A 24,238-nucleotide genomic window follows, 5' to 3' on the forward strand; every position below is an offset into this window, starting at 1 on the left:
ACCTAGAAGCAGGGTCATTTTGCACTCTCAACAGTGCGTGACGGGCTCATTTAAAAAATACTGCATATTTCACGGAGAAATATTTAAATGATGTTTTCAAATCAGTTTAATAAAGGCCTTTTTCTTTAAACTTCCTTTTGCTTTTTTCCCTCCTATTATGGAGAAATATTGAAATCAAAGAGTCGAGAAAGCAAAATGTAAAGGTGGAAACCTGTGCACTTAAACCCAACTCTTGCCAAAGTAAAGCATCCGCGAAAACAGCAGGCTCTCGAAGTGAGGAGGCTGCAACCGGCGCTAGGGCGCAGGCGCAGCAGCTCAGCGTCTCGCTCCCTGCTCCCGGCCCCAGAGGGTTATCGCGAGTCTTGGAATAAACTTGCTGGTGCGATTGCCAAAAGTAAGTTCTCGCGAGAGGTAGTTGGTTGCTATAGTTGTCAAAAACAAACTGAGGCTGCTGCAGGTAAGACAGTGATCCCTCCTGAAGAAACCCTCTCTTCCCGGCCTCCCCACCTCAGCCCTGCGGCCACACCACAGCCATCACCCCGATCTTCTGCTCCCTTAGCTAAGGCCAGGCTGAAAACCCCGATATTTAGACCGAAAAGCCGCTGGCCCGGCCAGGCGCGGACTCTGCCGCCAGCCCCAGCCCGGCGACCTCCACAGGAGCGCGGACGTAGACCCTCCTTTACCGCTTCTCGTCGGAGGCCTCCTCATTCTGCGCTGACTGCGCTTGTCCCCAGACCAGACCCAGTCACATCGCCTCCTTCGTCTAACCTTTTTCTCACTGGACTCTCCCCTTGCAGCTTATTCCGAGCAGATGACAAGAAATGCGTGCCTTGCCGGGGGCAACAAGAGTCCCCACCCTAGCTGCCCTTACCATAACTTTAGTCCTATATCTTGCATTCATAATTCAAACACGACGCGAACGCCTCTTGTGTACAAGACATGGTGCCAGGCACTCGGGGCCCGTAAATATGCGTGAGACAGGTTACATGCCTTCAAGGGTGTAAATGAGCTCTCAGGACAAACGCTGCATATTAATAATATCATTTGTGCAGTACTTCATAGCTTAAACAGCTTTAATATCTTAGGGGATATTCACAATAAATGTGAAACAGGTTGGAAGTTATCCATTTTACAGAAGGTGAAACTGAGGCTTAGAGAAGTTAGGCATTTGCCCAGGGGCACATAGTTGTTAAGTAGGAAAGGTCTTTTGAATACCCAGTCTTCATAAACAGGACAGCTTGTGGTAATGCCATAAAAGACGTGTAAAGTGCTAAATGAATTCAGAGGAAAGGCAAGTTTTTCCGACTGGGAAGCTTCATGGACTAGGAAGCATTTGAGCTGGATTTTAAAGGATGAGTAGGATTTGCTGTAGAGACGGAGTGAGGAGAAAGGGAGAGATAATTCCAAGGGGAAGGAAAAATGCAAAGGTTCAAAAGCGACTAAATGCAGGTAATCTTTGAAAAATACTAAGCAAGAGCATAAGCTAGAAGAGGGGAGTTGACTGGCACTGCAAGATCCTAGAAAGCCCTGAATGTAGTACTACATTTAACTACAGTTAAACTGTAGTGTTACAGTTTATTTGGTAGGTGAGAGGGAACAAGACAGTGATACGATCAGATCTGTACTTTAATAAGGTATTTATCTGCTTGTCTCTTCTCATTTTCTCCCTATTTCTTCTTACTCCACCACTGCAAGCTACTTGCTACTTGCTATGTGTGTTGTTTTGCCTCTGAACGTTTTAAAATCTGTTCCCTTTCTTGGAATATCCTTCCCTTTATTAAGACATAGTTCCACGGTACTTCCTCCAAGATTTTCCTGGCATGCATATGTATTCTCAAATCCAGCTAGGTCCCAGCTTCATTCAGCACTTCCTTGCTGTATGACTGCTGGTAAGATAACAAACTTCTCTGAAGCTCAGTTTTTTTCAATCAAATAGAGATTTAAGAATCTCTTAGAAGGGAGGCTACATTTAAGATAATAAATGTGAAGCACACTTGGCACACTGGCTATAATCAGTTAATTTCCTTGCTTCTCTCATTCTTTTTATTTGTAAAAGAAAAAATAAATTTCCACCCCCCTTTTCCTCCCTGTGTGTTTCACTCCTCCCTTCTTTCCTCTGTCAGAGCACCTGTCTCACAGATTATGACTCCTGGTCTAGTTACACGTCTCTCATCCTCACTAGATTTTAAATTTCTTGAGGTTAGAGAGTTCACATCTTATCTCTTGTATCCTCAGCACCCATCACAGTGCCAAGCTTAACAAGTTTTTTCAATGAGCAATTCTGACAAAAGCAGGATGAATTAGAGTGAGAAACTGGAGTCAGAGACACCAGTTAGGAGGCTTTTGTTACAGTCTAGCAGAAGGGTAATGAAGGCCTAATGCCATATTATTGAAAAGGAAAGAAGACTGATAGAAAAGGGCATTTCAAATGTACATTTGACAAAGAAGTTGTCAGTGCCACTAAAGCCCTTAAAGAGCCCAGAAATATGTTGTTGAACAAATGATTTGACACTTTTAGGTGACTGGAAAAATGCTGGAGTAGCTGAGAAGAGGCAGGATAATTATAAAGTCTGAAGGCTGTAAGATGTTGTTTTCTCTTTTGTATCACCAAGTACACTTAGCATAGTATGTCCTCAGTAAATGTTTGAATTGAGTTAGAAAATAAGGCCTTTTCAACAGGCACAGTGGCTCATGCCTTTTAATCCCAACACTTTGGGAGGCTGAGGTGGGCGGATTGCTTGAGCCTAGCCGTCAAGACCAGCCTAGACAGCATGGTGAAACCCTGTCTCTATAAAAAATACAAAAATTAGCTGGGCGTGGTGGCGCATGCCTATAGTCCCAGCTACTCAGGAGGCTGAGGTGGGACAATCACTTGAGCCTGGGAGGTTGAAGCTGCAGTGAGCTGTGATCGCACCACTGCACTCCAGCCTGGGTGACAGAATGAGAGCCTGAAAAAAAAAAAGGAAGGAAGGAGAGATAAAAGACCTTTTCCAAAAAACAAATATCCAATTTATTATCGAAATTGTTTGTGCCCTTAGTATTGTAAAATTGAGAGTATATCTGACTAAATAAGAAATATATTAAGACCTTTTCCAGTGGACTACCATTTTGTGTGGCTGCTTCTTTCCTGCTCTCAAAATATATTTTTGTAAAACTGAGAAGTTAAATAATGTTTGAAGGGAGCTTTGCAGATTAAAAAAAAATGGTTACCAGAGAACACTGTGAACAGTGTATGGTAGCAGTCCCCAACCTTTTTGGCACCAGGGACCAGTTTCGTGGAAGACAATTTTTCCACAGACTGGGGGCAGCGGGGATGATTCAACCACATTACATTTACTGTGCACTTTATTTCTATTAGTATTGCATGGTAATATATAATGAATTTTTTTTGTTTTGAGACGGAGTCACTCTTTTGCCCAGGCTGGAGTTCAGTGGTGTGATCTCAGCTCACTGCAACCTCTGCCTCCCGTGTTCAAGCGATTCTCCTGCCTCAGCCTCCCAAGTAGCTGGGACTTACAGGCATGTGCCATCACACCTGGCTAATTTTTGAATTTTTTAGTAGAGATGGGGTTTCACCATATTGGACAGGCTGATCTTGAACTCCTGACTTGGTGATCCACCCGCCTCGCCTCCCAAAGTGTTGGGATTACAGGCGTGAGCCACCGTGCCCAGCCTATATAATGAAATATTATACAACTCACCATAATGTAGAATCAGTGGGAGCCCTGAGCTTGTTTTCCTGCAGCTAGACAGTCCTATCTGGGGGTGATGGGAGACAGTGACAAATCAGGCATTCGATTCTTATAAGGAGCGCACAACCTAGATCCTTTGCGTGCATCAGTTACAATAGGGTTCGCACTCCTGTGAGAATATAATGCTGCCACTGATCTGACAGGAGACAGAGCTTAGGTGGTAATGCAGGTGATGCAGAGTGGCTGTAAATAGAGATGAAGCTTTGCTTGCTCGCCTGCTGCTTACCTCCTGCTGTACAGCCCAGTTCCTGACAGGGCACGGGCTGGTACTGGTTCATGGTTTGGGCTGGGGACCCCTGATGTAGGGTATGGGAGGTCAAGGTGTTCCTACTTTGTCTTGTGATACTTTGTGCTTAATGGGTTAGTTACCTGTATAAACATCTTTTAGCGCTACCAGTGAAATCATCCTTGTGACCAGCTCCCTAAAACACTGCCTGTCCAACAGCAAAGGTTGGATGTGGGGAATAAAACAGTGCTGGACTATGGCATTTCCTTAGGTTTTCCCTGGTATTGGTTATGATGGAATATGGGTACTTGTGCAGCTGTGGTACATGAGGGGACAGGTTGATTCATTCTGTTTACAGAGACCAAAGAAAACAGAGGGACTTTTCCCAGTTGGTGATATGGAGCAAGTGCCATCAGCAGGCAGACTCGTGCAGATCACCGTGACAGAGGGATATGATTTGGTAAAGTTACTTTTGGAAATTTACAAAAATCCTTAGTTTGGGAGTACCTGCAGGAGGAATGGAATTTTGCTTCATTCTCTACCTCCAAACCTCCTGGCTTTATGTAGCAGTGGCATTCCGCCTCAGTGTTCCTTATTGTTAGTCTTAATCTCCAAGTCACATTACTGTGTGTCTCAAATACCCGGCAATTTGAATACTAAATTTAACAGGATGAAAGAAATAGTGGTTTTAGTTTCCCTAGACAGCAGTTCACATATGATTTTTTTCCCTTTCTCCTGAGAAGGATCTGAATTCTTCCAGAGTTTCCCTTGTGATTAATTCTATTTGATTAATTAAAAAAACAACAACAATGTGATGTACTAAAAATTAGGAATATAATGAAATGGGAAAATATTCAGTATATTAAGTTTAAAAAGATCATTCCAAAGAGGATGTAATTAATGAGCTCCACTTTGTTTTAAAATGCATATATAAAAATGTATCTATGTGTGCATGTATGGGTACACACACGTACATCCATATATTCACAGCAGAACACTAGAAAATATATTCTAAAATGTTAATAATGCTTGCATGTTACAGTAAGATTGTAGGTAATTAATTTTCTTACTTTTAAAAATGTTCCTCTCCCAGCTACTCGGGAGGCTGAGGCAGGAGAATGGCGTGAACCCGGGAGGCGGAGCTTGCAGTGAGCTGAGATTGCGCCACTGCACTCCAGCCTGGGCGACAGAGCCAAAATCCGTCTCAAAAAAAAAAAAAAAAAAAAAAATGTTCCTCAGTAGCTTGCAGTGAGCTGAGATCGCGCCACTGCACTCCAGCCTTGGTGACAGAGCGAGACTCCATCTCAAAACAGACAAACAAACAGAAAAAAAAATGTTCCTCAGTATACTTTTATTATTAGGTGAAACACAATAAATGTTATTTTCAAGACTCCAACATAACAGCACTTCAATGGAATGTTGCATTTAAGTAAAACTAGATTTGTTTAATGATTTTTCTACCTAGTCCTTTTGTATTTGTGATGTTGCTTGTTAGGAACAAATGAAAAATGCTATTTAGCCCAAATCAAAATGGGTTACCAGATGTGTAGGAAAATTCTCTATTTGAATATAATTGTAAAGTGGTGTGTTTCTGCCAACAGAAAGGTTTTAAAGGAGATACTCCAGTTACCTTTATTCGAGCAGAATTCAATCAAGTGGTTCTGGGAGACTCTGCAAAAATTACTGTTTCTCCAGAAGGAAGTGCAAAATACAACTTCACTAGCAGTTTTGAGTTTAATCCTGAAGGAGGAATCACTTTAGATGACCTCGCTCACAAACCTGTGTTCTGTAAGTCCTTGTGGTTCTAAACATCAATGTCCCGATTGCCTTCTTCCCTGTCGTGTTGGATGGGAAAAGCACAACCAAAACATTCTTTTAAACATGTAACTAAAATCATGAGAAAGAAAGGACAGTTCCTTTGTTCCCAAGAGCAAGGCAGGAACTGAAACCTGAAAATCTTGAACAGCTGCCATTGATGTGTATGTGTTAGTGGAAGTGTGCAGGGAGAAGGCAGTACTCCAAAACCTAGGGGCTTGGGTTTTATTGCTCTCACAAGGACAGAAAACCTTTGGCTGTTGTTGATGGGGGAATAGAGACTGAGATCACCTCCCCATCACAAGTTAAGACTCTCAGAAAGTATGGACCAGGAAAATAAAATCTGCTTATCAGCATCTCTGTCTAGATCCTGGGTAGAGAAAAAAGTCTTCCCTAGGAATAATCATAGGCTTGTACTAACCATTAAAGAATATATATATTTTTAAAACACAGGAGGAGCATTTTTATGATAGCAATTGGCCACATTCTAAGCGATAAAGCAAGTCCTACCATAGATCAAAGGATCAATAGCATACAGAACACCTTTTCTGCCAAAATGTAACAATCAACAAAATTAGAAATCAATAACAAAAAGATATCCAAAAAGCTATTTGGAAATTTAAAAACATACTTATGAATCATTCGTGGGACAAATAAAAAAGTCATAATAAAAATTGCAAAGCATTTGGAAGAGATCAACAGTAAAACACCAAATATCAGAATTTATGGGATATAGTTAAAGGTGTACTTAGAGGTACATTTATAATCTTAAGCGCATTAATTAGAAATAAAAAGGATTAAAAGCAGAACTTTTGAGAAGATGGAATAGATGTACTTTTCTCTATTCCTCCCACTGAGTACAACTACAAACCCTGGACATTATATATAAAACAAACATAAGAGACTCTGAAAGGTGGAGAGAAGGAAACTTGGGACCTGGGGAATGACACAGTGGTGAGTTCCGTGGGTTTTCTTTTTGCCTTATATATCCCATACTTCTTGCTGAAGAAGGTGGCAACCTGGAGACACCAATGGGCACAGACCAAAAAAAAGAAAAAAGAAAGAAAGCCTGATAAAAGTCTGCTCTGTTTAGCCAAAAGACTATGAAAGCGGCAGCCTCATAAGCCAGAAAAGTTATAGACAGTAATTCCCGTACTCCAGCCAAACATCGTAGGAAAAAAAACCCCACCCTCAATCAAGCTGAGTGGAGAGCCTAGACTTCCACTCTCACAAAGCTCAAAAATGAGGTTCTCCATTACCCTAGTGATGTCAGAGAAGACCAAGTAGGGAACCAGGGCTTTTATCCCCTCTAGTAATGAGTCCCCTTCCCACCCCTCATAATGTTAGTGGAGACCACATGGATCTTGGACTTCTATCCCAAACTGTCAGCAGCAAGGTGTCCCTTCACTTCCCACTGGAGTGGTGTCAGAGGAGGCCTAGTTTAGAGTCAGAATTTTCACCATCACCCAAGGGTAATGAGTCCACACCCACTGTGGTATCAGTGGCAACCAAGTAAGGAATCAGGACTCCAATTCCCCTGCTCAGCAGTAATGAGGAGCTGCCTCCATCAGGTGTCAGAGGAGGCTGAGTAGGGAACCTAGACTTCCACCCCAACTTGTCAGTAATGAGGCAGCATCTCCTTCCTTCCCCTTTTGGGGTGGTGTTGGAAAAAGCCAGCTGAAAACAGAAGGTGTAAGTAAGATCCAGAGATTCATAATAATAGGAAAAGTCCAGGTTTCAACTTAAAACCATAAGTCATTCCAAGAACTGGAAGATCTCAAATTGAATTAAAAAACATAATGGGCCGGGCACAGTGGCTCAAGCCTGTAATCCCAGCACTTTGGGAGGCTGAGGTGGGTGGATCACAAGGTCAGGAGTTCAAGACCAGCCTGGTCAAGATGGTGAAACCCCGTCTCTACTAAAAATACAAAAATTAGCCAGGCGTGGTGGAGCCTGCCTGTAGTCCCAGTTACTCAGGAGACTGAGGCAGGAGAATCACTTAACCTGAGAGGTGGAGGTTACAGTGAGCCGAGATCATACCACTGCACTCCAGCCTGAGTGACACAGTGAGACTTTCTCTCAAAAAACAAAAAACAAAAACAAACAAAAAAACAATGACTGGGTGCAGTGGCTCACGCCTGTAATCCCAGCACTTTGGGAGGCCGAGGCGGGCAGATCACGAGGTCAGGAGATCGAGACCATCCTGGCTAACACGGTGAAACCCCGTCTCAAGTAAAAATACAAAAAATTAGCCGGGTGTGGTGGCGGGCACCTGTAGTCCCAGCTACTCAGGAGGCTGAGGCAGGAGAATGGCGAGAACCCAGGAGGCGGAGCTTGCAGTGAGCCGAGACTGCGCCACTACACTCCAGCCTGGGTGACAAAGCAAGACTCCGTCTCACAAAAAAAAAAAAAAAAATATATATATATATGTATATATACACACACACACACACACACATATATATACACATATATACACACATATACACATATATACACATATATATACACACACATATACACACATATACACATATATACACACATATATACACACACACACACACACATATACACAAAAATTAGCTGGGTATGGTGGTGAGCACTTGTAGCCCTAGCTACTCTAGAGGCTGAGGTGGGAGAATCACTTGAGCCCTCGAGGCGGGGGTTGCAGTGAGCTGAGATCGCACCACTGCCTTCCAGCCCAGGTGACAGAGTGAGACCTGGTCTTGAAAAACAAACAAACAAACCACCAAAATAAATACCACCTGGATAAAATGTGTGTAAAAAATTAAATCATGTAAGTACCATAAGAAATCATGGAATTAAAATAATCAGAGAGAGGAAGCCTTTATAAGTATTTCACAACTGTAGAAACCACAGAAAAAATATATATAAATATTCATTAGCAACTGTAAAAGACAAACCACAAACTGGAATACAATTTGCAATTCATTTCTAGACAGAAGGCAAATCTACCTTTAAAGAGCACTTGCATATTAATAAGAGCAAGAATCTAATGGAAAAGTATACAAAACATATGAAAGGAATATGAAAAGTTCATGGAAAAGAAACTGTAACTGGTCCTTAAGTATATGGAAAAAATTTCAACCTCATTCTAATACAAAAAATAAATTATGTTTAGATGCTATTTTCATCTGTCAGGTTACAAAGGTCACAGAGTTTGATAACATACCACATAGGTAAGTATGTTATCAAACTCTGTTATCCTTGCTGAAAATGCTGAAGCTGAACCCAAGTAGGAACACAGGAATTGAGAAACAAATTAAATACTATGAGGAATAAAACAAGAGACAAATCTAGAAGGTGTGACATTCTATGTAACTATTGGCCTGGTGTCTTCAACAAAAGAGAGAAGTGTTTGAGAGAAGCATGTGGAAAGGGGGAACTGTTCTAAATGAAAAGAAACATGACAACCAAATGCAATATGTGGTCTTTGAACAGACCAGCTACAAAATAAATTTGGGGATAATTGGGAAATGTTAAATATAAACTGGACACTAGATGAATTAAGGAATTATTTAGTGCTATTATCACACACTTGCTAGATGTGGTAAAGTGATTGTGGTTTTCTAGGAAAATGTCTTACTTGGGATTTGTATACTTTGGTATTTAGGAGTAAAATGTCATGATGTCTGTAATTTATTTGAAAAGTACTTCAGCAAACAAAGCAAATATGATAAAAGTATTTGAGCAAACAAAGCTACACATGATGAAGCAAAAAAATTGTTAAATTTAGATTATGGTTATATGGATAGTTGTTATACTATTCTACTTTGTGTATTTGAAATTTTGAAATTGTTATAATAAGTGTTAAGCACACAGAGTAATGCTGCAGTGAAAAACCTTGTACATACTCTGCATGCTACAGGATTACTCCAAAATGTGTCAAGACTTATGGTAGGCAATATAGGGGGATCTAGAGCAGTGCTTTTCTTTTCTTTTTTCTTTTTCTTTTTTTTTTTTTTTGAGAAGGAGTCTCGCTCTGTCGCCCAGGCTGTAGTGCAGTGGCACAGTCTCGGCTCACTGCAAGCTCCACCTCCTGGGTTCACGCCATTCTCCTGCCTCAGCCTCTTGAGTAGTTGGGACTACAGGTGCCCGCCACCACGCCTGGCTAATTTTGTTGTTGTATTTTTAGTAGAGACGGGGTTTCATTGTGTTAGCCAGGATGGTCTCGATCTCCTGACCTCGTGATCTGCCCACCTCAGCTTCCCAAAGTGCTGGGATTAAAGGCATAAGCCACCTCGCCCACCCTAGAGCAGTGTTTTTCAAACTTCAGATTGTGACTTTTTAGCCATTCTTAAGATCAATTGATGGGCATTATGACCAGTAAGTTCTTCTATATGAAATAGAATAGAAAATACCTAAGGATTTTGACCTAGTAAAGATTAATATTATATGAAGCTTTGTTATATAATCATATGTATCAGTTACTTTTTTTTTTTTTTTGAGACAGAGTTTCCCTCTTGTTGCCCAGGCTGGGTGCAATGGCTTGATCTCAGCTCACCGCAACGTCTGCCTCCCAGGTTCAAGCGATTCTCCTGCCTCGGTCTCCCGAGTAGCTGGGATTACAGGCATGGGCCACTATGCCTGGCTAATTTTGTATTTTTAGTAGAGGCAGGTTTTCTCCGTGTTTGTCAGGGTGGTCTCGAACTCCCAGCCTCAGGTGATCTGCCCGCCTTGGCCCCTTGGCCTCCCAAAGTACTGGGATTACAGGCCTGAGCCACCACGCCCAGTCTCAGTTACTTTTATACACATGCATGTACATGATTATGATCTAAAACCCATTTCTTATTATAACTTGCAGGCAAAAAGTTCAAAAGTCACTGAAGTGGTCCAGTATTTTCCACCAGAAGTCAGTAATGTTGGTGCCTTCTTTACTTTCAAGTTTTTTTTTTTTAACTTACATATCTTTGACAATGCTTTGTTTGTTGCAGCTTGGTTATCGGATAGATGTGTTTTAAATGTCTCATTTTCTTTGTTTTGATTTTTCTAGTAACTGTGACTGAAGTTTTACCAAAGGAAAAGAAACAGAAAGAAGAGAAGACCTTAATTCTTGGTCAGGCTGTGGTGGACCTTCTTCCCTTACTGGAAGGTCAGATGTGTGCTTTGCCCAAAAGCAGAAATGGCAAAGCTCATAAAACTTAGCCCCAGAGAGATATAGAAATTAGCCTCAATGAATTTGAGGGATTTGAGGGGAAAAGTGGGCACATTTATCTCTGCCTGCAGTCATCCCAACTTAACCCTTTCTTCTTTGGCTCAACTTGGGCTTCTTTTTGCAGGACAGAGTTCATTTCAAACAACAGTTCCATTGCACCCTGTGCAAGGCTCACCCTTAGAAACTCCTAGATCAAGTGCTAAGGTAATCAGAGTTTTAGCTCTCAGCATTTCAGCCTGCCATTCAATGTAACAATTCTGTCTGCTATTAAGGTTCAGTTCAGTTGAGTGTAATGCATTGGGCATTTTCTTTTCACAGCACACTTAGTGTTAGATTCTGGGAAACAAAGATAATAAGGCAGAGTCCTACTTTGAAAAGCCCACAGTCTACATATCATAGACTATAACCCAGTGTGATTAAATGGTGGAGTGAGGCACATGGGCATAGAGCAGGTATCAGTTACTTTGTCCACAGGCAGAGGCAAGGAAGGCTTAACCATGGAAATAACTCTTGAGCTATGTCCTGATGGTTCAAGTAGTATATGAAAGCACCTCATATACTTTAGGGCATGGTAGCATGCCTCTCACTGAAAATTTCTAATCCAACAGTTCTAGCCCAGACCCCTTTCTGGAATTCTAGAATATCAGACTTTATAAGCACCTACTGTATACCTCTATAATGTTATTCCATAGGCACCTAAAACTCAACATTCCAAAACTGAACTCAGTATCTTCCCTGAAACCTATTCTTCCTTTTATCTTAGTTTTTTGACTAGTGGCATCACCCATCCATGAAATCATGGAACATAGAACCTAAATTATATCCATGACATATATATATTCCTTCAGACCCTAACTACAACCAGTCCTCAAATCTGCCTTTCACCAAATCCCACCTTTTCTATCTTCTAAGTGTCTTTAGGTTTTCTTTTTGGCTTCATTCCTACTCTTTATTGCCTTATTACCTCTCACTTGGATAGTTACAAATAGCATCGTACCTACCTTTACCTCCCTCTAGTTCAACCTTCCCATGGCTTGCACAGTGATTTAAAAGTGAATCTGATCTTATCTCTTCCCCTACTTAGTACTCTGTAGTTCATGGATTCACCCACTGCTTACAAGTTAAGGTCCAGATTGCTTAGCAGGCATATAGCATCCTTTATAATGGAGGCCGCCCCCTTCAACCTCATCTCCCATTACTCCTTTCCTTATATTAATACTTCAAGTTCCAGAATCCTGAATTACTTACATATACCTAAATGGAAGATACCATACTGTTCCAATCCCTCTTTACATAGACTGTTTTTCCCCTCTAAGACTAGTTAAGCACAGTAGTGAGAAGTGGGGAAAGAATAGAACAAAGAATTTGATCTGTAACTGACTGTGAACAGTCAGTTGAGATAACTCACTGCCTTTGGACCAGCCCACAAAAACTGTTCTTATCCAGAATTATTTTTTCTTTCCTTCCTCTGCTGATCCAGGTTGTAAATGCCTATTTATCCTATAAATATCAACCCCCAGCCAAATAATTAGTTATTCACTGCCTCCTTGGTGTCCTTGACTGCAGCATTTTGTACAGGTCTCTAGTATAGATTTTGCATAAATCTTGACACTATGACATGAGTTCTGTGTTGAAAGGAACTATGTCTTCTTTGTCTTTATATCCCTAGTGATATAGCAAAGTGCCTAGCATTCAATACACATTCTTTTTTTTTTTTGAGATGGAGTTTTGCCCTTGTTGCCCACCCTGGAGTGCAATGGTGTGATCTCGGCTCACTGCAACCTCCACTTCATGGGTTCAAGCGATTCTCCTGCCTCAGCCTATCAAGTACCTGAGATTACAGGCACCACCACCATGTCCGGCTAATTTTTATATATTTTCTCTTTTAGTAGAGATGGGGTTTCACCATGTTGGCCAGGCTGATCTCTAACTCCTGACCTCAGGTAATATGCCTGCCCCGGCCTCCCAAAGTGCTGGGATTACAGGCGAGATCCTACCTTGCCCAGCCTCAATACACATTTAAAACCTACTTTATATGTATCCTGAGTGAAAATGTCAGAGGTATACACATATATGTCTATACCTATGTATGCGGAATATATACATATCTATTTGAAAAAAATATTTTCTTATTACAAAGCATTACATTTAAATTACAAAAATAGGCTGGGTGCAGTGGCTCACGCCTGTAATCCCAGCACTTTGGGAGGCCAAGGCGGCCGGATCACGAGGTCAGGAGTTTGAGACCAGCCTGGCCAATATGTTGAAACCCCGTCTCTACTAAAACTACAAAAATTAGCTGGGCATGGTGGCATGCGCCTGTACTCCCAGCTACTCAGGAGGCTGAGGCAGAAGAATCGCTTGAACCCAGGAGGCGGGGTTGCAGTGAGCCAAGATCATGCCACTGCACACCAGCCTGGGCGACAGAGGGAGACTCTGTCTCAAAAAAAAAAAATAAAATTAAAAAAAATGACAAAAATAATCATAAAATATAGACTAGCAAAAAAAGCACCCAATCTCACTTACTCATGTGCAACTTCTGTCGACATTTCTTTTGTTTTTTTTGAGATGGAGTTTTGCTCTTGTTGACCAGGCTAGAGTGCAATGGCACAATCTCAGCTCACTGCCTCCCTGGGTTCAAGCGATTCTCCTGCCTCAGCCTCCCCAGCAGCTGGGACTACAGGTGCGCACCACCGTGCCTGGCTAATTTTGGTATTTTTAGTAGAGATGGGTTTTCACCGTGTTGGCCAGGCTGGTCTTGAACCCCTGATATCAGGTGATCCACCTGCCTTGGCTCCCAAAGTGCTGGGATTACAGGAGTGAGCCACCATGCCTGGCCAACATTTCAACAGAATCTTACAATTCCTGTTTTATATGTATTTATATATATACTTTACCTCAGTATGGTAGAGTGGGAAGGGATCTAGTTTAGGGTTAAGATTCTCTTCTTGGCTCTATCTCCAACTCATGGGACTTAGAGAACATGGTTTCAACTTATGGAAATAGTTAAGCTTTACCTTCTTATCTTGAACAGTAATATGAGATTCAAATGAGATAATGCAAAAAAGGAAGATCTCTGGCAATTTTCAAAATGCTGCATAATTTTATTCTTTTACAGCAGTGCAGTCTTGAAGTTAAATTATTAGTGGCAGAGCCTTTACTGACCACAGCCCAGATCTCAGGGGGCAATCTACTGAAGGTCACGTTGGAGGCTGCTTACTCTGTGCCTGAATCCTTCATTCCAACAGGTCCTGGGCAGAACTACATGGTCGGTCTGCAAGTTCCATCACTTGGAGAGGTAAAGCCCTACTGCCAGATATTTATAGAGATTCAAACATGTCTGTACTCATATGGCCATCTCTTCCTCACCTCTAAGATTTCATTCAAAGCATTGCACTGCTAATGGCTGAGATTTATTTTAGGCTTGAAAAATAGTTTATTTCTATTTTATATACAGATTTTAGTGTTTATAATTTACATATTATATATTATGCATTAAATATAATTTATATAAATATACGGTGGAAAATATGTAAGATTTAAAATGGCCAATTTTGGTGTATTTCTATACAGATTATTTTTATGTGTACATTTTGCAGATTTTGTGCAACGTGCTTTATTAAACAAAACTTTCTCTTAATTCCAGATTATTTTCTTAGACCAAATTTCTAGGTATAGGAATGATTGGATATGGAGTTTCTTAGGCTCTTGATGGAGATTTCTAACTTGCTTGCTAAAAGGCTTCTTCTATTCAGTTAACACTTCCACTTATCTTACTTCCAGGGCCGTGTATGTGGATGACCCACTAAAGTTGTGTAGCAACTGTTCAGTTTGCTGAGGACTTAGGAGGTTCCTGGGACATGGGACTTTCAGCACCACAACTGGGACAGTGCTAGGCAAATGAAATGGCTGATCACCCTTCCAGGGAACAGCCCACATAGTTATATGAGGCAGATCTGTGCATTGCCCTCTCTCCAACTTTGAGATTGTATTGAAAATTTTCTCTTTGTTTTTGCTAATTTTGATAATTAAAAGTGTGTTTTATTTTTTTTCTCCTGGAGGGCTTAGTATTTTTCTTGCTGATGTATTAAATTCTGGCTGGGGTGCAGTGGCTCACGCCTGTAATCCCAGCACTTTGGGAGGCTGAGGCAGGTAGGTCAACTGAGGTTAGGAGTTCGAGACCAGCCTGGCCAACATGGTGAAACCCTGTCTCTACTAAAAATACAAAAAATTAGCTGGGTATGGTGGTGGGTGCCTGTAATCCCAGCTACCGGGGAGGCTGAGGCAGGAGAACCACTTAAACCTGGGAGGCAGAGGTTGTAGTGAGCCAAGATCGCGCCAAGATTGTACTCCAGCCTGGGCAACGAGTGAAACGCCGTCTCAAAAAAAAAAAAATTCTTCATATGTAGAGAAAAATAATGTTTTCTTTCAAGTTTGTCAATTTATAGTTTATCATATTTATTTCTGGTTTATTATTTATTTTTAATTTGGGTCGTTGCTTTGGTACACAAAGGTTTTTTAATAGTTAAATCTTTTTCTTTTAGATTTCTTGCATCATTTTAAACTTGAAAAGGGCTCCTTTATTCTGATGTTTGGTGAAAGGTTGCCCTACCAGGTCCTAGAATTCTTTTTTGCTTTGCTTTTGGAGATGGAGATGGAGTCTCACTCTGTCGCCCAGGCTAGAGTGCAGTGGCATGATCTCGGCTCACTCCACCCTGTGCCTCCCGGGTTCAAGGAATTCTCCTGACTCAGCCTTCTGAGTAGCTGGAACTACAGGTGCCCACTACCATGCCCAGCTAATTTTTTGTATTTTAGTAGAGACGGGGTTTCACCGTGTTGGCCAGGCTGGTCTTGAACTCCTGACCTCAGGTGATCCGCATGTCTCAGCCTCCCAAAGTGCTGGGATTACAGGTGTGAGCCACCCCTCCCAGCCCCAGGTCCTAGTTTTATGCAGTACTCTTAGTTCCAGCTTCCTGTCCTGCCTGAGCATGGGGCCATGATTGCTTCTCTATAATAGTGTCTGAGTCTGACATTTCCTGGGTTGGCGCAGCATCAGCTCATGAGCTTATCCCTTGGGTATTGAGTTGCTGCTGCTGCCAGTTCTGGCACTTTTAGACTTTCTTTTTCTTTCTCTTTTTTTTTTTTTTTTTTTTTTTGAGACGGAATCTCGCTCTGTCACCCAGGCTGGAGTGCAGTGGCGCGATCTCGGCACACTACACCCTCTGCCTTCTGGGTTCAAGTGATTCTCCTGCCTCAGCTTCCCGAGTAGCTGGGACTACAGGCGCCCACCACCACGCCCGGCTAATTTTTGTATTTTTTTTTGTTTTTGAGACAGAGTCTTGCTCTGTTGCCCAGGCTGGAGTGCAGTGGCACCATCTCGGCTCACTGCCAGCTCTGCCTCCCGGGAGGGGAGCTGGGTTCAAGCGATTCTCCTGCCTCAGCCTCCCGAGTAGCTGGGACTACAGGCACCCGCCACCAGGCCCGGCTAATTTTTTGTATTTTTAGTAGAGATGGGGTTTCACCGTATTAGCCAGGATGGTCTCGATCTCCTGACCTTGTGATCCGCCCACCTCGGCCTCCCAAAGTGCTGGGATTACAGGCGTGAGCCACCGCACCTGGCTTAATTTTTGTGTTTTTAGTAGAGATGGGGTTTCACCATATTGGCCAGGCTGGTCTCGAACTCCTGACCTTGTGATCCGCCCGCCTCGGCCTCCCAAAGTGCTGGGATTACAGGTGTGAGCCACCATGACTGGACTAGACTTTCATTTACTTCTTTTGACCTTGGCTATGTGATAAAATATAACTCCTTTTTTGTTGTTGCTATTCTACTTTATCTAGTTTGTTGTGTTTGTTGCTGATGAAGGCTCTGTTGTATTTTAGTTTGCTATAGTGTTGGAAATAGAACTTCCTTTTAATTTAAGGGCCATTTATTTATCTTTTCCAGTAACTTCTTGTTCCTGTTCTTTATCTATCTATGCATCTCTCTATCTATCTATCTATTAATAAGAGACAGGGTCTCACTCCATCACCTAGGCTGGAGTGCAGTGGCACAATCATAGATTACAGTAACCTTGAACATCTGGACTCAAGCAATCCTCTCACCTCAGCCTCCCACGTAGCTGGGATTACAGGTGCATGCCATTGCATCTAGCTAATTTAAAAAAATTTTTTTTTGTAGAGATGGGGGTCTCACTATGTTGCCCAGGCTGGTTTCAAGCTCCTGGCTTCAAGTGATCCTCCTGGCTCTATCTCCCAAAGTGGGATTATAGGCATTAAGCCACCTTGTCTGGCTGATATCTCATTGTTTTAATGTGCACTTTACTGATTATTAATGAAACATAGCATGTTTTTATTTAAATGTTGGATGTTCTGATTTCCCCTTCTATAAATTGCCTACTTATATATTTTACCAATTTTCTACTGCAAGTATACTTTGGATAAGTTATAAGACATGAAAATGCCTATATTTTTAGCCCCTTGCCAGATTTTAGTTTGTTTTCTAAAGGATAATTTTTAAACAGGTATAAGCACAACTCTCATATAAATATAAATAACACAGAATTTGGTCCAAGATTTTATTTAACTAATTAATGAGGGAATCAGTAAAATGTGACAACGAGTTCAAAGGAGTATATAGGCATCAGGAATGCTGAAATGAATTTGCCAATAATTCAAAACTTGTCATTAGCTTCAGGGAAATAATCAGTTACATTGCCACTGGACAAACTGTATCTGCATATTTATGAACAAGAATAATTTGCATTATTATCAAATGTCTGTAAGTTACAGAGTTGTAAAATAGCACAAAGAGAATGAAGGGCACAGGCCCCTCTCTAGAATCAGATTAATCATAGAGGGGTATGTTTGACAACACTCAGCATTCCATTGAAAAGAACACTTGAATAATCTTCTTGTCCATTTCAAAGTCCTCTTTACAAGTTTTCCTGACATATGGTATCTATTTCTGTAGAAGGACTATCCCATTTTATTTAAGAATGGAACTCTGAAGCTTGGAGGGGAAAGGGAACCTGTTCCCCGGCCCAAAAAGTGGCCAATTGCCAACATTCTGGCTCCAGGAGCTAATAACATTCCTGATGCATTCATTGTTGGTGGTCCCTATGAAGAAGAGGAAGGAGAACTCAACCATCCTGAGGTGAGAGCCTGATATACAGGTTTTTGTGATAAACTTAGTGTACTGACAGATGATAAAACATTTTGTGAATTACTGTAATTTATATACATTTGTCACCTGTCAAAATACTTACATGCCAAAATAAAACACATATCTAATTCTGATTCAAATATCTTCTGGCTACTTAAGTCCAGAAAACAAAATAATTTATATCACATGTACTCTTTATTTTATTTTAAATTTACTGATTTATGAATAGGTAATTATCAGTTACTGTCAAAATTAAAAATGAAGATCTATGCAGTGAAAGTGTCCCTCTAGTCATGTCTATTCCTTCTAATTCCTCCCCATCTCATTACCCTAGTAGTGATGGCAGCAGTGGCCAGTCTGGAGCAGCTCCTGCCATGATGCTGGCTGCAGTGGGGGAGTCCTGACTGGGCCTACATGCTCCATGGAGCTGGTGGGAGCTGGGAACAAGTGGGAGCCCTGCCCTCCCACAGCTGCATACCCAGGCATCTCTGCACTCTTGGAAGCTGGGAAGCCCTCCTGCCCCCACAGGCTTGGAAGTGCCTGCTCCTGCTGCCTGGCCTCTGCCTCCTCCTGGTGCCTGCTCCAATTTTGGAGCAAAGCTGTGGCCAAGCCCGGTGCTGTCACAACCTGGCCAGGTGCGCATGTGCTCAGGGAAGTGCTGACACACCAACCCCCTGCCACCTCGATCCCCCTCCAGACTTTGGGCACCCGTGAGCATGGGAGAAAGTCCGAGGGGCCACTGAGGGCAGCTTGGCATGGGCTTGCAGGCACCCCTCAGCATGAACAGCCAGGGCACTGTGGATGGCAGCAGGAGGCAGACAGGCTCCTGGGCAAAAAGGGGCAGGTCCCCAGTGAAACCCCACCTTCAGGCCAGGGACCGCCTTAGGTCTGGGGGCCAGGCTGCTAGTTCCATGGACTGGAGTGAGAACTTATGGTACTTTTCTGGCCCCACCCATGGCCTCCCATGGATCACTCAGCATCTACTTCCTCCCCTCTGAAGCCCATAAAAACCCATGACTCAGCCAGACTCAGGCAAAGGATGGGATGACCTGCCAGTGGAGAGAAGCTACCTACTGTGGGTCTCCTCTCTGCTGAGAGCTGAACAGTTATTGGAATGCCCTGCCTGTAGAGAGGAGCTACCCACTGTGGGTCTCCTGTCTGCTGAGAGCTGAACACTCGTCAGGATGCCCTGCCTGTGGAGAGGAGCTACCCACTGTGGGTCTCCTCTCTTCTGAGAGCTGGGCACTCGTCAGGACAACCTGCCTGCAGAGAGGAGCTACCACTACTCAGTGAGTCTCCTCTGAGTTGTTCTGTTGCTCAGTAAAGCACCTCTTTGCTTTGCTCACCCTCCGCTTGTCTGTGTACCTCATTCTTCCTGGATGCAAAACAAGAACTCAGGACCTGTGGAATGGTGGGGCTGAAAGAGCTGTAACACAAACAGGGCTGAAACATGTCCCTTGCTCATCACATTGTGGGTGACAAAAAGGGGAGAAGAGAGAAGAGTTATGGTGCTTCGGGAAGCCCAGACCTAGGAGCTCCCTGAGCCAGGTCTGTTACACCTGGGGCTCTTCAGTTTCTGGTGTCTCCACGCTTCTGAGCACCACCACATTGCCTGGTGCCGGCCATGGAAGCTGTTTGCAATATGCCTGGTTCAGCCACAGCCTCGCAGGGAGCTGGCACCTGTGCTGATGCCTGGAGCTGCCGGCTCTGCTGCAGCCAGCATGCCTGGCTGTGCACAATGGCCAGACCCCATGATCGCTTACTCACACACCCCTCAATGATCCATGCCTAGCTCACCCTTGGCAGGCGTGGGATCCAGGCCAGTAGTGCAAGCCTAGCATAGCCTGCCAGGCCAAGTGGGTGAAATGAGCCTAGCAGGCCCAAGCAAAATTTGGGCAAAGGTGCGACCAGCCACAGAGGTTTTCTGCTGGAAAAGCAACAGACCAAGGATTCTGTGACAGTCGTCACCTTTGTTACAGTTTCTTGTGTTTCCTTCTAGATACTTTCTTATGTATATAAAAGCAAATATGTAAGTCAAAGGAAGACCCAGAGACAGAAGCATTTAGAAAAGTAAAGAAAAGGTTTCCTTGGAAATTGTGAAAGGGAGTCAGACTTCAGAAGGACTGGCTCACCAAATAAAAAATCAGTGTAGTCATCTCGGCTGGGCAGAGTAGCTGATGCCTGTAATCCTAGCACTTTGGGAGGCCGAGGCGGGTGGATCACTGAGGTCAGGAGTTCGAGATTGGCCTGGCCAACATGATGAAACCCTGTCTCTACTAAAAATACAAAACTTAGCTGGGCACGTTGGCACACACCTGTAATTCCAGCTGCTTGGGAGGCTGAAGCACAAGAATCACTTGAACCTGGAGGCGGAGGTTGAAGTGAGTCAGGATTGTGTCACTGCACTCCAGCCTGAGTGTCAGAGCGAGACCATGTCTCAAAAAAAAAAAAAGTATAGTGATCCCTTGGTATACATGGGGGTTGTTGCCAGGACCCCTGCAAATACCAAAATTCGTGCATACTCAAGTCCTGCAGTCAGCCCTGTAGAAACTATGTATAGGACAAGTTGGCCCTCCATATTTGTGGGTTTTATATCCCACAAATACTGTATTTTTGATTCATGTTTGGTTTAAAAAAGATCCACATGGCCAGACATGGTGGCTCACACCTGTAACGCTAGCACTTTGGGAGGCCAAGGTGGGTGGATCACAAGGTCAGGAGTTCGAGACCGGCCTGGACAATACGGTGAAACCCCGTCTCTACTAAAAATACAAGAATTGGCTGGGTGTAGTGGCACACATCTGTAGTCTCAGCTACTCGGGAGGCTGAGGTAGGAGAACCACTTGAACCTGGGAGGTGGAGGTTGCAGTGAGCTGAGATCGTGCCACTGCACTCCAGCCTGGGCAACAGAGTGAGACTCTGTCTAAAAAAAAAAAAGATTCACATATGAGCCAGGTACGGTGGCTGTAATCCCAGCACTTTGGGAGGCCAAGGCGGGCAGATCACTTGAGACCAGGAGTTTGAGACCAGCCTGGTCCTAAAAACACAAAAATTCGCCAGTATAGTGGTGTGCACCTGAATCCCAGCTCCTTGGGAAGCTGAGGCAAGAGAATTGCTTGAACCCGGGAGGCGGAGGCTGCAGTGAGCCGAGACTGTACCACTGCACTCCAGCCTGGGTGACAGAGCAAGATTCTGTCTCAAAAAAAAAAAAAAATCCACATATATATAAGTGGACCCATGCAATTCAAATTGTGTTGTTCAAGGGTCAAATGTTTTTATAAGAAAACAACACAAAATTACCAACGTTACCCCATTTACATTAGTCTATTCATGATGGCAAAACTGCAGGTTTCTTCACTTGATTTTCAGATATACAAAGGTTATAAAATATCTTCAGACATCAGCATAATAAACATCAGGGATAAAAGTACTTTTCTTTTTTTGTTTTTTTGAGATGGAGTTTCCTTCCTGTTGCCCAGGCTGGAGTGCAATGGCCCGATCTTGGCTCACTGCAACCTGCACTTCCTGGGTTCAAGTAATTCTCCTGCCTCAGCCTCCCAAGTAACTGGGATTACAGGCACCCGCCACCACACCCGGCTAATTTTTGTATTTTTGGTGGAGATGGGGTTTCACCACATTTGGCCAGGCTGGTCTTGAACTCCTGACCTCAGGTTATCCGCCTGCCTCGGCCTCCCAAAGTGCTGGGATTACAGGCGTGAACCATTGAGCCCAGCAGATAAAAGTTCTTTTCTTTAGGAAGTCCAGATTTTCAGGAAATGTTCAAAGTCTTGTTATTTTCAGAACTAGAATCTGTTGGGAAGACACTATTTTTCCTTTATCTCAAGGTATTAATGTTTTTGTTTGTTTGTTTGAGACAGAGTCTCACTCTGTCACCCAGGCTGGAGTGCAATGGCGCGATCTCAGCTCACTGCAACCTCTGCTTCTTGGGTTCAAGCTATTCTCATGCCTCAGCCACCTGAATAGCTGAGATTACAGGCACACGCCATCATGCCCTGCTGATTTCTGTATTTACTTTAGTAGAGACGGCTTCACCATATTGGCCAGGCTGGTTTCAAACTCCTGACCTCAAGTGATCCACCCACCTCTGTCTCCCAAAGTGCTGGGATTACAGGCCCAAGCCACCATGCACTGCCTGTTTTTCATTTTTTAAAACTGAGTGTATAAGGTGTTTAATCATATATATATGCACACACTAATACATACATGTATTCGTTCCCCATCATTTTTATTACACAAATGTAAAGAGTACATACTTACACACACTATATGCAACTTGCTTTGTTTTACTTTGTGGTGTATTTTTGAGATTTTTCCACATTATATAAAAAGCAGTCTCACTCTTTTTTATTTGTACTTGCTGTATAATGTGACATTGTATGGACATACTTTAATATACTTATTAATTATATAAATTACCAGAAATTTGTCAAGGGCATAGAAAATAGTATAACACGGCCGGGCGCGGTGGCTCATGCTTGTAATCCCAGCACTTTGGGAGGCCGAGGCAGGCTGAGCACGAGGTCAGGAGATCGAGACCACGGTGAAACCCTGTCTCTACTAAAAAAAATACAAAAAATTAGCCGGGCGTGGTGGCACGCACCTGTAGTCCCAGCTACTCCAGAGAGGCTGAGGCAGGAGAATGGCGTGAACCCAGGAGGCGGAGCTTGCAGTGAGCCAAGATCGCGCCACTGCACTCCAGCCTGGGCGACAGAGCGAGACTCTGTCTCAAAAAAAAAAAAAAAAAAAGAAAAGAAAATAGCATAACACACTTGCAAATGTTTCTCGAATGAGCCGATAATCCACTGATGGAAACATTTAATAAAATAATTTGTAAAATGAGGATGGTAGAATTATTTTTCATTGTCTGACTAAATATTTAAAATAGTAGACATGAGGCTAGGAATATTGGAAAAACTGTGCATTATCTTTTCTCATTGTGATTAGTGAAAATTCATACTTTTCTTAGATTTATATTTTAATTTAGATCAGACATTTTACTTTAGACATTCAAATTATATTTTATGTTTTAGTTTAGATTGTTAATTCTCAAACCTGGCTGCACATTACAGTCACCAGGAAAGCATTTAAAACAATGACAATGGCCAAGTCTTAACCCAGGTAAACTATGTAAGAACTTACTTTTAAAATAGTACCAATGCCAGGTGTTTTTTCCTTTTTTTTTTTTTTTTTGAGACAGGGTCCCTGTCACCCAGGCTGGAATGCAATGGTGCGATTATTGAGGCTCATTGTAGCCTCAACCTCCTAGGCTCAAGCAATCCTCCTGCCTCAGCCTCGTGAGTAGCTGGGACCACAGGCTCATGCCACCACACTCAGCTAATTTTTAAATTATTTTTAGAGATGGAGGTCTCACTTTGTTGCCCAGCCTGGTCTTGAACTCCTGGCCTCAAGCAGTACTCCTGCCTTGGCCTCCTAAAGTGTTGGGATTACAGGTGTGAGCCACTGCACCGGGTCCAGGTATTTTTTTAAAAAAAAACAAAAACTCCAGATGATTTTAATATGCATCTAGAGTTGAGAATCATTGATTGAGGTTGTTAGTCAGTATTTGGATCTTAGTACTGGATCAATGTAACTGTTATATATGTAATTTATCTTATCTTATATACTTTATTAATAAAGTACTCATAATTTTAAGGTGGTGGTAGTAGTTGCAATAGTAGTCATACTTATAGTAGTAATAATAGTAAGAAAAGTATTGTGAACAAATCCATTAAAAGAATGCCCTACAGATGGAGCAGAATGAAGTCATGGCACACATACCGAGAACAGAAGTATTTATATTTTACAGGACAGCGAATTTAGGAATCAAGCAGAGTGCATAAAGAAAAGGATTATTTGGGACTTGGAAAGTCGCTGCTACCTTGATCCTTCTGCAGTGGTCAGGTAAGAAGAAGAGGAAGGACATATATCTAACCCACAAAGGCTTGTAGATGGGAAGAAATGTTACTTTTGTTAATTTTATTTATATTTGAGTTAAGGTGATTTTAGATTGAGACTTTCTCATTTATCACATCTATATATTAGAGTGATGTTGTGTTCATCTGCTAATAACAGAAACAGCTAGT

General features: G+C 42.5%; 1 protein-coding gene across 11 annotated transcripts in view; it reads left to right on the top strand.

Annotated features, from left to right (window-relative positions):
- The first annotated feature begins 336 nt into the window (after positions 1 to 336).
- Positions 337 to 24,238, top strand: part of CFAP70 (cilia and flagella associated protein 70) — a 104,684-nt gene continuing 80,782 nt past the window's right edge. For 5 of the 11 annotated variants that reach the window (XM_055353490.2, XM_055353483.2, XM_055353484.2 and 2 more), the window contains exons 1-8: positions 382 to 457; positions 4,337 to 4,438; positions 5,580 to 5,766; positions 10,811 to 10,909; positions 11,097 to 11,176; positions 14,091 to 14,270; positions 17,943 to 18,125; positions 23,962 to 24,056. In XM_055353490.2, the coding sequence (XP_055209465.2) occupies positions 4,376 to 4,438; positions 5,580 to 5,766; positions 10,811 to 10,909; positions 11,097 to 11,176; positions 14,091 to 14,270; positions 17,943 to 18,125; positions 23,962 to 24,056 (887 nt within the window). In that variant the 5' untranslated portion in view covers positions 382 to 457; positions 4,337 to 4,375. Of the gene's footprint in view, positions 458 to 4,336; positions 4,439 to 5,579; positions 5,767 to 10,810; positions 10,910 to 11,096; positions 11,177 to 14,090; positions 14,271 to 17,942; positions 18,126 to 23,961; positions 24,057 to 24,238 lie in introns of those variants that run through there. The other 6 variants (XM_055353482.2, XM_055353486.2, XM_055353488.2 and 3 more) reach the window with 4 other exon arrangements.

This window comes from Gorilla gorilla, chromosome 8 (genome assembly GCF_029281585.2).
Source record: "Gorilla gorilla gorilla isolate KB3781 chromosome 8, NHGRI_mGorGor1-v2.1_pri, whole genome shotgun sequence".
In the NCBI taxonomy this organism is placed as follows: domain Eukaryota; kingdom Metazoa; phylum Chordata; class Mammalia; order Primates; family Hominidae; genus Gorilla; species Gorilla gorilla.